The sequence below is a fragment of the Strigops habroptila genome, chromosome 8, assembly GCF_004027225.2.
Source record: "Strigops habroptila isolate Jane chromosome 8, bStrHab1.2.pri, whole genome shotgun sequence".
In the NCBI taxonomy this organism is placed as follows: domain Eukaryota; kingdom Metazoa; phylum Chordata; class Aves; order Psittaciformes; family Psittacidae; genus Strigops; species Strigops habroptila.
In genome coordinates this window covers 18,578,850-18,591,650 of record NC_044284.2, presented here as the reverse complement: position 1 = coordinate 18,591,650, position 12,801 = coordinate 18,578,850, and the positions used below count along the sequence as shown (strand labels likewise).

The window sequence follows — 12,801 nt, the reverse complement described above, 5'->3', positions numbered from 1 at the left end:
TGTGTGTTTTTAATGCATCTCATAATTTGTAAATAGTATTTGTTTGCTTTATGGTTTGGTTTTTTTCAGCTGCAGAAACCTATTAAAAGAGAGTCTACCCCCTTGCTCTCAGTTACCGCTATTTTATATTTCTGGTGTTTTCTCCAGGTAGAGCCATTCTTTGTGAGCGTGGCGCTGTATGATGTCAGGGATGGCAAGAAGATCTCTGCTGATTTTCATGTGGATTTGAACCACACACTTGTTAGACAGATGATTTCAGGTTTCTCATTTTCATTAGAAAATGGCACTGTTGAAAATACAGACTCAAACGAAATGGAAGAACCACAGGTGAAGGGGTTCCCAGAAGAATGGCTGAAATACCCAAAACAGGTATTCTACATGTGACCTGTGTGACTTAGTGACTTGTGTGACTTATTTTAGTTCAGTAGTTCAGTATTCATTTTCATCAGAGAATTTATCTCTACTACCAGTGTTTCTTGCTTTCAAGAACTCCTTTTTTGTGTATTGGTGGTACGTGAATACAGATGCTTGATTTTTGATCTCCCTGTATAAGCATTAAAACCATTTACAATCAAAACTTTGAAAAAAGTTACCATCTGTTATTCAGAGAAACCACCCATGTTTCCTGTGCTCTTTGGGTTTATTGGTTGATGTCTCCCAAACCAGCCAAAGAAAATCACAACTTAAAGTGACACCTAGGTACTGCATTACTCTTGAAGTTCTTCCACATTCTTGCTGTTGCTGTAAGTCTTACCCTGAAACTCCATATATTACCTTTTCTTCTCCCTGTCACTGCTCTTAGGTGTGACTGATTTAAGCCAGCATTTACATACTGTCCAAGAGGAATAGTTAGGTTAGGTGTTGCTACAACTTCTTGGCTTGAGTCAGTCTGTTTGCAAGCTGCTGTATATGCACAAGCTTACTTCAGCACTAGCACAAAGATTTTTATTTTCCATCTGGCTGTATTGAATATGTAGAGATAATAATCCTTAATAATCCTTTCTGAATTTGGTTTGTTGTTCCCATCAGCTGAGAGCACTGGCAGTATTTCATTTCTCCAGTATTGCTATCTACTTTTTAACTGTTCTTTCTTTTATCCACAGGCTCTTTTCTCCATAAGTAATCCTCATTCTGAGATAGTATTAGTGGCAAAAATAGAAAAGGTGCTTACGGGAAACATTGCCAGCAGTGCTGAACCTTACATTAAAAATCCTGATTCTTTTAAGGTAATGTAACAGGAACATCAGTTCCTTCTTTGTCAACTTCAGCGTATTGGAAGCTGAAGACATTGCAAATTGGGCTCACAAAACTCACCAGTGTGTGGTTGCTGAACAGGACAAGTTCACAGGAGGCCCACGCTTAACAAAACAAATGTCTAAGCTCCATTGACTGAATGAATGAAGTATCATTTTATCTGCATCATACAAATCCATTCGTTGTGCATTGTTATGGTAGTTATGTCTTAGCAGAATGAAATTCTCTTTCATCAGTCTTTTTGAAATCATGAGCTAGTGCACTTTGTATACAAGCAAAGTTTGGCTAAGCACCTCCTTCTGGGAGCAGGCAGTGCATCTGCATTGGATGTCTTGCAGAAAACTGCAATAATAACTAATGCAGTTCTGACTGAAGGGGTGGTGAGGGGTTTAATTTGTCAGCATCATATTAATCTATGATGTCTTTGCTGTCTTCCCAGAACCTTCTTATGGGCAGTATCAGGCTAAATTATTTTAGGGAAACTATAGCCTCTTCAGCAGAGGATTACTTGGATGTACTCTGTGCTGCATTTCAGATATTATAATGGTACTGATGAAATAATTAATATTTTCTTTTTTGTAGTGTGCACAGAAAGTGTTAAAATCCAATAAACAGTTCTGCAGCAAGCTGGGGAAATACCGTATGCCATTTGCTTGGTCAGTGAGGTATGTATTAATTCTTGTTAAAATTTTAAAAGCATCTAACAGCTTGTTCTGCTCTTGAGCTCGAGTCCTTTTATTCTTTCCTGCTTTTTCTCCCTGAAGCAAAGCAAAGCTTTCTGCATGGTCCAGGACCCCAAAAGTTCCTGCAGCTTTGTTATTGCATTGTATTATTATTATAACCAACATTCAGCTGTATTATTCACACAGCTGAATGTTGGTTACTATCTCATTAAATGTTACTGTGGTGGAATCTTTTCTTCAGGTATGTAGTGGAGTAGCAAAGGTGACTGACAGAATATCAGTTTATCGTGAGCTCCACCACGGTTTAGGTGTTAAAAATTACCAAAGAGATTTCAAAGTTCCAGTTCTCACAACTGTATTATATTTCCTGTGAAATATAATTACAGTCTGAAAGTCATGTGTAATTTATATTACACAAATTATATTTCCTGTGAATATAATTACAATCTGAAATAAAGTTGCAGTGGCCACATAAAATAGAGGTGCACAAGTTTGAAGCTCTGTTCTTGTAATGATGCCTGTCAGGTTTTAGGAAAAATCTAATTCTGGAGATTATGGTGCCCCTAAAATAGTGCCTTGGGGATGATGTTAAGGGATTATGCTTCAGGTACTCTTGCATTTTTAGTGGTTAGTAGGCAACAGAGAGCTGTTATTTTCTTGTTTGGCAGGTCAGTTGGGTTTCATTGCAGGTCAGTGCAGTGGCAGTAATGGATTTTTGTTGTTTCTGTCATCCTGGATAATTTCTTGCTGGTCTCACCCTCAAGATTGAGGCACCCCTATTACTCTTGATCCCCTTCTACCAAATTAACTCACAAAACCAGATATGACCTAATTCTTTTTTTTCCTCCTTTCAAGTTTCTATGTAATTCCTTTCTCTGTCCTCTGCAGTTTTTCCTTCCCAGTCTTCTGTAATTTCCTCAGCTTACTGCTGCCCTGGGATGAGAGAGCTCCCTGACTGAGTCCCTCCTGTATATCCCTGTGACAGCTCTCCCTTCTTTCTGCCATGCATAGAGCAGGGAATATAAAATTTTATATTCCCTATAAAAAGGAAAACTGGATTACTGAGTAAAAGCGTTCCTTTTTCTCTTTGGCTTCTGTTCTGACCACGGCAGGCTGGGTGGAGAGCTGCCTGAAGCTGTAGGGAGGAAGGAGGAGCAAGTGCTAGGTGAAAAAGTCACATAGTATTGCCCATAACTGTGAGGGAGAGCTGTGGGGCTGTGTGCTTCTGGTGTGGAGGTACAGAGCACCCAAGTGCGCAGTTTCCCCTGTTGCATGAAGGGGAAAGCTTATGATTTTAGATTATGGTGCTTAGATGGCAAAGGAGAAAACACAGTGCAAGGTACAGCCATTTGGAGAGTTCATTTATTTTTTATTGACATACATTTTTGTCAATATCCAGTAGGAACAGGAGCAGCACGTGTGTGCTCCAGAGAAAGGCAGATAATGTGTTCTGATCTGTCATCGCAAGCTTAGGGATACTCATTAATATTTACTACTTTGGTGTAGCCAAAGGACCATTCATCAAAATTATATTGATGGGTGTCTCTTGAGTTGACAGAGCTACTTTTAGCGTGTAATGGACCATACAATGGCAAGAAGCGCAGGCTTGGCATCAGACTGACTTGAGGCTTTTTATTAACTCCATCCTGCCTGTGGTCTCTGGCAGTACCATCAGTGATATGTCCTGCAACTCAGTCATTGCTGTAGCTATCTTGAGGTGGCATGATGATTTTAACTAGTTCAGGGTCTGGCTAGTCGCTTATGCATGTGGAGAAGGCTAAAACGTCCTTCTGCATTTTCAACAAATCTTACCTCAGAGTGCTCCTTGCAAGAAAAAAAAAGTACAGAAAGGTGATGTTCTTATTTTGAAGGAAGTGCATTTACTTTTCCTTGGATTTCCCAGGTGGCGACCCCCAGTTGCCTCTCGTGCAGAGGCAGTAGACAGAGGCAGGGTTCAGGCTGTGCTGTACCATACCAGTATGTGGATGCCGGGTTGTGTATCTGCTGCAGCTGTACTGCTCAAGCTCATTCCATAGTACTGTGTCTCAGCCCGGAACTGTACCTGCACTTGCTTTGCCTAAGACAAGTCTAACAGACATGAACAAAGTTTTACTTCTATCACTGTAAGGTGGATAGCACCCTAAATACCTGTCAAGCTAGGGTGCACTGAGAAAATGGTGCTTTTCAGAAGATTCTCCTTTCCTTTCAGCTCTGTGTTGTTTCAGATATTTTTAGCATGAAAATACCAGTTGGCAACTCCTTGGTCATCTCAGATCGTAGCATCATAGAATAGTTTGGGTTGGAAGGGACCTTCAAAGGTTATCTAGTCCAACTCCCCTGCAATGAGCAGGGAATCTTCAACTAGATCAAGTTGCCCAGAACCACATCCAGCCTGGCCTTGAATGTCTCCAGGGATGAGATATAGTATTACAACTGCATAAATTTTATTTGTAATAACAGGCAATGTTGATTTGGAGTAGGGAATAAAATCTTGATTAAATCAAGCTTGGCTGAAAAATAGTGCTCCACCAGATTTAAACCTGCATGTGAGTTTTTTGAATTCTAGTAACATGGTATATGGTAGGAGCAGCTTTCAGTCACTACAGCCATGTGAGCAGAAGTGTTTTCTATAGGTGGATTGCTCTAGTTAACTACTATTCATCTAAGTGGAGCAAAGCAGTTGCTGCTGCTGCTGCATCCAACAGTAAGTGTTGAATAGATGAACAGATATATTTTCTTTTTGGAATTCCATGCAGACAGTTAATTGGCACAGGCTGGAATGTGGCAAAGGACATAAAGCAGGATGAGAGAGTAGAGTTCCATCTGAGAGGAGCTTGTTCATGCTATACTCAGTATGGTGGCTCTGGGAATCACTGAGAGTCAGAGCCTTCTCCAGTCTGTTTCCTTGAAGCTTTTTGTGAATGGAAACTCTTGGCTCTAATCCTGTACTTTTCAGTTCCAGAGATGGCAATGGCTTGTTTCATTGGGTATTCTTTAAGAAATTACAGACTCCTTTTTCAGTGTGCAGTTCACAGTCTTAGAAAATAAGATCAAAAATACTTCTGCATCATACTGTATTTTTGCTTTCCCTATGACAGGATCATTCCTAAATATGTTTATCTAGCCAATACTTCTGGCTGTGATCTCCCAAATATAAATGGGAATATATGCTTGTGGTGTTAGCAAATGCAAGCAAGTTTCAACATTTTGCATATGTACATGTGTGCATTACACAGATAGCCTGCACATGGGCAGAGGACGTAGCTGGGGTTTGTGGATGTCCGTCAGTTCCAGCAGGCACTATTTTTGACTGGCCTCCTAACTTCACTGCCTGTACTATTAAAAAGCTTTCCTCCCATCTGTAGAACTAATTACAGAAAATACACTTGGGTGTGTTTTTCAGCTCTTAAACTTTTTCATTATAAATCACATTGTGAGGTAACAGTTTAAAAATCATTGACCAAATATACCATGTTTATGAACTTGTTGGTATCAGTGATGTTGCACAAGAACTTTATTTAGTTCATTGGGTCAAATTCTGCACGCGTTTATATCTGTTTGGTTATTAACATTACTCAGGGCTCTCTTTGGTAAAAGCAAAATATAGTTTAGCCCTACAAAATCTATTTCTATTTTCACAGCTTGAAAATAGAAGTTTCCACAGGAGGCTATCACACTACAGGGGAAAAAATGGTTTGGCGATGATAAACAACTAAACCCTGAGTTTGGAAATGTGTTTTCCAGTTATTTCATTCTGGCATTAACCACACTCCTGTTCTGTGTGGAAATTTTCCCCTCTTAAAGCAGTTACAGATGGCCACAGTGCGATTTTTTTATGTACACATTCAGCGAGCCAAAATCTTGACAGTTGAGTATTGTACATGTGACTGAAACTCTTAATTACCTTCTGTGGCATCCAGTTTGCCAGCATCGTTCGAAAGCATGACTCAGGGTTCCTCCCTGATTCCCTGCTGGCGTTGGTGGGATCTGGTGTCTGTGTGCTCTCGCAGGTATAATTACGGTGTGTTAGAATTACAGTGTGTCAAATCCACCTTCCATTCTCATATTCCTGCCAGAACTGCCAAAGTTTGCAAATATGTGCCTGAGCTACATATTGTATATGTGGGGAAACTTCACTTAGAGATTAGTTTTTACATTTCACTGTTCCTTCAAGCCTTCACCACCCTCGTAAGCTTCACGTCTTACAGGCTAATGTTTTAATCCTTCAACAGCTTATGCAGCTTCTGGTTCGGTGCTCAGCTGGTATAGGTTGATGTAGCTGAAGGTAGCAAGGCTGCACTGATTTACAGTAGCTGCAGATCTCACACTGAATCTCTAACCCTGGAGGTGAGCTGGTTTTTGTCAAATTGTAAGCCGCTACTTAGAAAGTAGCTTTTTCAATGTTAAATTATGAACATTGTGTAGGTTTCCCATGCTTAAAGATTTTTTTCTATCAGTCTATCAGCTAACAATGTCAGAACAGTAGAATCACAGAAACATTTTAAATACTGAGATGATGTTTCAGTTTCTGTAATGAAATCTGTTGTTTTCCCCTAAATTTGCACCTTTAGAATCTCTTCAGGATTTTAATTCTGTGAATTTTTTCTTATTAAAATCTCTCTGGTAAAGAAGTAACTGGTAATAAAGAATCACTAATGTATTAGGCAGATATTGGGCTCTCGGACTGTAGAAGTGGTTTATTATGTTTCCTTTACTTTGGTGTGACAGTTGTCATTCTCAAATGCCTTCATGTTCACTGTGACACCAAGCACTCTTGCTCCACCTGCACCCAGCACCCTGAAACGATCTAGCAAAACATGGGATCGTGGTTGTTTAACTGCAGATGTGATGCACACAATATTTGCTGCTCTGGCAATTCTTCAGCTTTAATGAGCGAGGGGAATGGAGACACCAGTACAGTGTGACCAGCAGAAAGCCATGTAACTCTTCCCTGAGTGCATAAAACATACCTCTTCGTAAGAAGGGTTATCTTGTTTTCAGTGGACATCTAAATTGCTCTTGTGGCGGCAAGAACTCTACATAAATGGAGTATTGTGTGTAAGTTGGAGGGATAAAAATACTTACGTGTTTTGCATTGTGGATGCCTGGTTTCATGCCTTTAATTTTGTCTGGGGTGTATTATTTAGGCTGGGATATGCTGCTGAACTGATGAGGAGCAGTTGTAGAGGTAGGGCATATGATACCCAGGGAACACTGATGCTGGAGAGGAGTGGTTGTAGGTAGGAGGACTCTGTAAAGCCCTTCTGACTCCAAAACAGAGTGGCTGGAGGGGAGAAGGTGACAGTACCATGTCCCAGAGCTTCCCAGGAGGCAGTGCTCAGCACCACTGACCCAGAATGAGCTACTTCCAGCACAGACCTGGTTCTTTTTCCTTTTACACTGTGAACATCCCCAACCTTGCCTTGATAAGTGCCCTTATACCCTGCTGTGCTGAGCAGTGGTTTGCTTGGTGTCAGATCCTGCACTGGAATTAGTTAATAAGCTCCAGGAGAGCCTGGGTTTGCTCAGCATCACATTGCAGAGCCCACTGGCATGGCAGAAATCACTCACTGAATGTTCTAGTCCTCTCTGTTAGTCTGGAAAAGGAAGCAGTGATGAGGGCAAGAAATGTCTTAGTGTCACCAATACTGTGACTGTAGTAATTATTAAAACTTCCCTTCCCTTCCTTTCCCTTCCTTTCCCTTCCCTTCCCTTCCCTTCCCTTCCCTTCCCTTCCCTTCCCTTCCCTTCCCTTCCCTTCCCTTCCCTTCCCTTCCCTTCCCTTCCCTTCCCTTCCCTTCCCTTCCCTTCCCTTCCCTTCCCTTCCCTTCCCTTCCCTTCCCTTCCCTTCCCTTCCCTTCCCTTCCCTTCCCTTCCCTCTTTTTTTTTTTCTGACAGCTGTTTAATAGGTTTTGTAAAGTGGTGGCTGCCAGAAATTAAGTCTGGTTTCTCCCTAATAACTTCAGATTTTTGACATGCCATGTTGGTGTGGACCTTATTCCCACTAACTGCTGGAGACAAATATCTCATAGAAGAGAGTTGATTATTCTCTACAGTTGCGAAGAAATGAAATAGTGGGGCTTTACTCAGTTAATTACATTAAGAGACAGTGTATTTATACTTATCCTTGGGATCCTCTTGCAAAGATTTAGTCCATTATTTTGCATCTGGCAGCAATTTGTGCTGGCATCAATTCTTCTTCTCACTGGCAGTGGAACAGAGAAGTAAATTAAGGAAGCAAGATTGGCCAAATTATTCACAGAACAGCACTTAGTGTCAAGAACATTTTACTTTTGTTAAGCCATGTTTTTGCATACTACAATTGAATCCAAGGTTCATTCATTCGGATAGCTGTTACACTATCCAGTCCAGCCAGCATGTGTGACCCTTGGGGATATACAAAGGGCACTGGAATGTCTTAATTAAATCCTGCAAGTGTCAATGAGCAGGAATGGAAATATCTGGGAATGTCTTCCTGTGTGCACAACAGCTGAAACTTATTGTTTCCAGTTACAGAGAGATATCCTTTTTTTTTCCATTTCATTTGGCACTTTGTAGCTGGTTCATGAAAAATGTAGTCAGCGCTCCTACACAAAACAAGTTTGTTGACAGCTAACCCCAGTGAGTTGGTGTCGTGCTCCTGGAGAACAGATTTAATGCATAAAAAGATTCAGTAGAGGTCTCTAACCTTGTTCTGCAAAAGCATACATTTCTTTACATAATGAGATGTAGTGATTGGGATTTGACACCTTGCTGTGTTTTCTGTTACTTAAAATTATCATGGTTTTCATTGGATAATAACTTCTTGGACAAAACAACTTACCAATGTAATGAATTCTTCAAAATACTTCCTTGAAATAAGGAGTCAATCTCTTTGTTGAAGTGAGGGGTGATGTCGTTGATGTGTGAGCGAGATGGTGAAGTCCCATCAGGCTCAGGGTTAGTGGCTGTCAGCCAGGGATGGCCTCACTGGACTGTCTCAAGAGCTTGCTGAGAGGCTGGAGAAGGCAGCCAGGGCAATGGAGTGGTGTGTGGGAGCAGAGAGCTGGCTCTGGTGAGGTGCTGTACACTTCCAGCTTTCTCAAGTGAGATTTAGCCACAGAAGAGGGGGTAAGAATGGTGGATGCTGAACTGGATGGTGATCTGTTCTTGCATTAAACCCCAGCAACTCCACTCTGTGAGCACCTGAGGTCAATGGGGACTGAGCGCATCACGTAAGATTAAACAAGGTCTTAAGTGTCTGCAGGACTGGGACCGGACATGCAAGTAAACTGAACTAGCCTATGCTCCTGCAAGTGTACAGCTTGGAAGAGCTTCCTTGTGTGAAGCTCTGCAGGAAGCCCTTGAGTTTGTGTAAGAATTCATATCATAACCTTGTTAAAAGATTACATGACAATTTCAAATGTTCAAATATACATATTGGGTGAATGTTTATAGATGTGTCATTCTTCTTTCCTTATAGACCAGTGTTTAAAGATAATCAGGGAAATGTTGACAGAGACTCCCGATTCTCACCTTTATTCAGGCAAGAAAGTAATAAGATTTCCATGGAAGACTTGATTAAACTAATAGCAGAATACAGAAGGTAAGGAACAGTTTTTAATTTGGTTTGACAAGTAAAAGCTTTATAAAGCTGTGCAGGATCGTTTTCACAGCTTTTTTATTCATTTAACACTGTGTGCTGAACTGGCCATATTAAATTAGTGTTTTTCACATTAGCCTATTACCTGCCCAAAAGTGCTTTAGGTTGGACTTTCCAGGAAAACTAAAATGTCATTTGGCACATTAATAAATGTGTTATAGCCTAAAGGTAGTGATTTCTTAAATTAGCTTCCATCAGGGGAGGTGCAGGTGAAGTAACCAACCAAGAGAACATTATCTTGGGAGAAAAGAAAGGGGGGCGGGGGTAAAGAGAGAAAAATTAAAAACCATTCTTTAATGGTTTCCCTACTCCTTGCTTTTGTTTGTTTGAGTCTCCATGACAATCTACAGAGTGGACATTGGAAGGAAAAAACTTTTCCAAATGTTTGACAGCATGTAAATTAGTGAATAGCAGTTGGCTGGAGAGTCTTTCACAAAGGTGTAAATCAGGTTAATTTTAAAGCAGAGTCTTTGTTTATACTGGATAAGTGACATGAGAACTGAACCATGAGTTTCTTACTGTCCCTTCTACTCTAAATTACTCTAAATATGAGTAAATCTAAGTAACTTCTCCTGTTCCATTTATATAAAATCAGATCATAGAAAGATTGAAAGTCAACTACAGGGGTTGGATCAGGCCCTTAATCTCCTCTGCCATCTTACTGTTACTTGTCAAGAAACTTTACTGAAATTCTTACTACTCTTACTAGAGTCACCACTATTGGGTTTGTCTGTCTAAAGCATCTCCTAGATAAAAGCGTCACAGTTTGGGCGCTTCTCAAATTGCTTGGGCACAAGGAATATGTCTTGGTCCCTTTTCAGCATAACACTTGCAGAAGCCATGATGCTGTGCACTCCTCTCGTCCTAGTGCTTATTGAATTCCTTTTAGAGAACATTTGATTCAGATTTTAGAAAGAAAAAGTGGGTAAGTTAATTCTGATAAGGTTAGGTTCTTCAGTTTCTTCCTCTTCTACAAAATATGCTATAATATTGCTTGCAAAAAAAGGCAGGGATGAAGCCAAGAAAGGAAAATCAAAACAAACCATGTTTCTTTCCTGCTGTCACGTTTGATTTGGGCATAATAGCCAATAGGTGTATGTTAAAAGTGTTAAATATATATTTGTCTTAAATCAGGGTCTGTTTTTTATTTTAAATTAATCCATATGATGGGTTTTTTTGTTCTAACTTTCTAAAATGTTTTCATTCCTGTCATTGCAGAGCAGAGAAGATTAGCAAAATACAGACTATACCTGGCTGTTTGGAGATTGCAGTCGATTGTGTTCCTTTGGAACATCCAAGTATGACTCCACTTTAATTATTATCATTAAATAGGACATTGTCATTGTCAATAGGGCATAGGCTTTGCAGCCATAACTACTGACTTGAGACAATTCTGGTAGAATTTTTGCCCGTCGTATAGACAAATGTTTGCAGGAGAGTGTTCTGGATTTGTTTCGATTTAATTACACCATTCTTTGTTTCAGCCTCTACCTGGCCAGATATACCTGAGCAATACAGAATACAACATGGTGAATCTACATGTGGTAAAAGTCCAAGCACCACATTTTGCTCTCTAAGGGGTTAGGCCAAAGAACTGAGTGGACTTCTGTAGCTCAAGGTTAAGAGCCTTGCACGCTTGATGGACTGTGATGCTCATATTCTCTGTGAATTAGGACATGTGAGACGTGGCAGGTTTCAAGAATGCAGTCTAGCTGGAGGAATTTGTTCAGAGGCCACTCTGGCATCAGTTCAGCAACTGCTAAAATAGATGCTTCTATCTGGATCCTTGTATCTCTTTTTAAATTTTCTGTTTCAGGGACCACATTTCTGTGACCCACCATTGCAAAAAGCTCAGGACCATTGAATTTCTCTAAAGTCTATCATCATGCATCTTTATACCATCTTCATGTGGTATTAGATAAAAATTCAGTTTCACTAACATTTCAAAAGCAATTTTTAATTTTGAAATTAAAAGAAACTGATAGCTTGGAGTAGGCAAAATGGTCCAAAGCAGCTTGGGTGTGCACTGTGGCCAAGTGAAAGTCTGGCTTTAGAGGGTATGTGCTAGTAAAGTGCCCAGTTCCTGTGGAAAGTCAATGAAAATTCCCTCATTCTGAAGACTAACAGCTTAAACATTTTTTCAGTATAGGGAAGAGTTGTGTTACTCTGTAAAATAATTTAAAAACTGTACCAGAAAACTTCCATGCTGTAGGATTCATTAAAATCTCCATGAAAACTCTATTGACTTCAGCCAGCTCTGAAGGAAGTCTTGTAATAGCAGTAATCGGTTCTAACATCTCCTTCCCACCCAAAATAAGTTGCGCTAGGATAGTGCTAAAGTTCTTTATTACCACGAAAAGCCACTAAAAAGGAAGTTGGCCAAAAATCTTGTCAAGAATTTGCCAGTACAGTTGTGTCTCTAGAGACCAACGCTACCCTGCTTCACATTAGTGTCAGTTTGCAGTAGACAACGGAAGTAGATCTTTGTTTTTATAAGACTATTTACTACAAGGTCTGGAGCCAGTGCTGTATCAGGGGATGTTGTCTGAGTGTTTAACCTGAAACAAAACTTCTGCCTTTTCTGCCGTATGCAGGGAAGCCAAACTCATGTAGTTCTAGCAAAGGGGAAGAAAGGAAAAGGTTCCTGAAGCTCCCACCTGTGCTGCGTGGTCCCTTCTTGTCCTTCGCACTGGAAGGTCAGGGCCCCAAAGCTGGTAATAGGGCAGCAGGTGCTATTTGCTAGTTTTGTACAAACAGCCCTTGAGTTCTCCATGCTGAATTCAAATGTCTCACTGATTTAATGGCACAGGCAAACAGAGTATATCTGGTTTTAATCTCTCCCTGTCTGGGTGACAGAGTGCTTATTTTCATCTTCTGTTTCTTGATCTGATTTCAGTTATCCCAGTTGTATCACATATTTAATCTATTTCTGCACTGCTTGTTTCTTCATTTTGTTTACAATGTTATTAGTTAATAGGAAAACTTAAATGAGCTATTGAGCTGTAAAATTAATTAGAAACAACATCGCTTCAATATATTCTGTTGAAAGTGTCCATATACCAATGGTGATGTTATGCCATCAAATACTCTGTGTATCAAAAGAGGTTTTCAGTGCTGTACTGTTTAACTCAAGTGAGATGTAAGGGTGATATATTGTAATTGTTCTGAGGTAACATGGATGCAATTTAAGGCAGGATTTGACCTGTTGCATTGCAGCATTAC

General features: G+C 40.2%; 1 protein-coding gene across 10 annotated transcripts in view; it reads left to right on the top strand.

Annotated features, from left to right (window-relative positions):
* DOCK10 (dedicator of cytokinesis 10) overlaps nt 1-12,801 on the top strand; it is a 160,975-nt gene that overhangs the window by 96,473 nt on the left and 51,701 nt on the right. For all 10 annotated transcript variants that reach the window (XM_030494631.1, XM_030494626.1, XM_030494625.1 and 7 more), the window contains exons 12-16: nt 148-369; nt 1,104-1,226; nt 1,837-1,919; nt 9,400-9,522; nt 10,798-10,877. In XM_030494631.1, the coding sequence (XP_030350491.1) occupies nt 148-369; nt 1,104-1,226; nt 1,837-1,919; nt 9,400-9,522; nt 10,798-10,877 (631 nt within the window). The remainder of the gene's footprint in view (nt 1-147; nt 370-1,103; nt 1,227-1,836; nt 1,920-9,399; nt 9,523-10,797; nt 10,878-12,801) is intronic.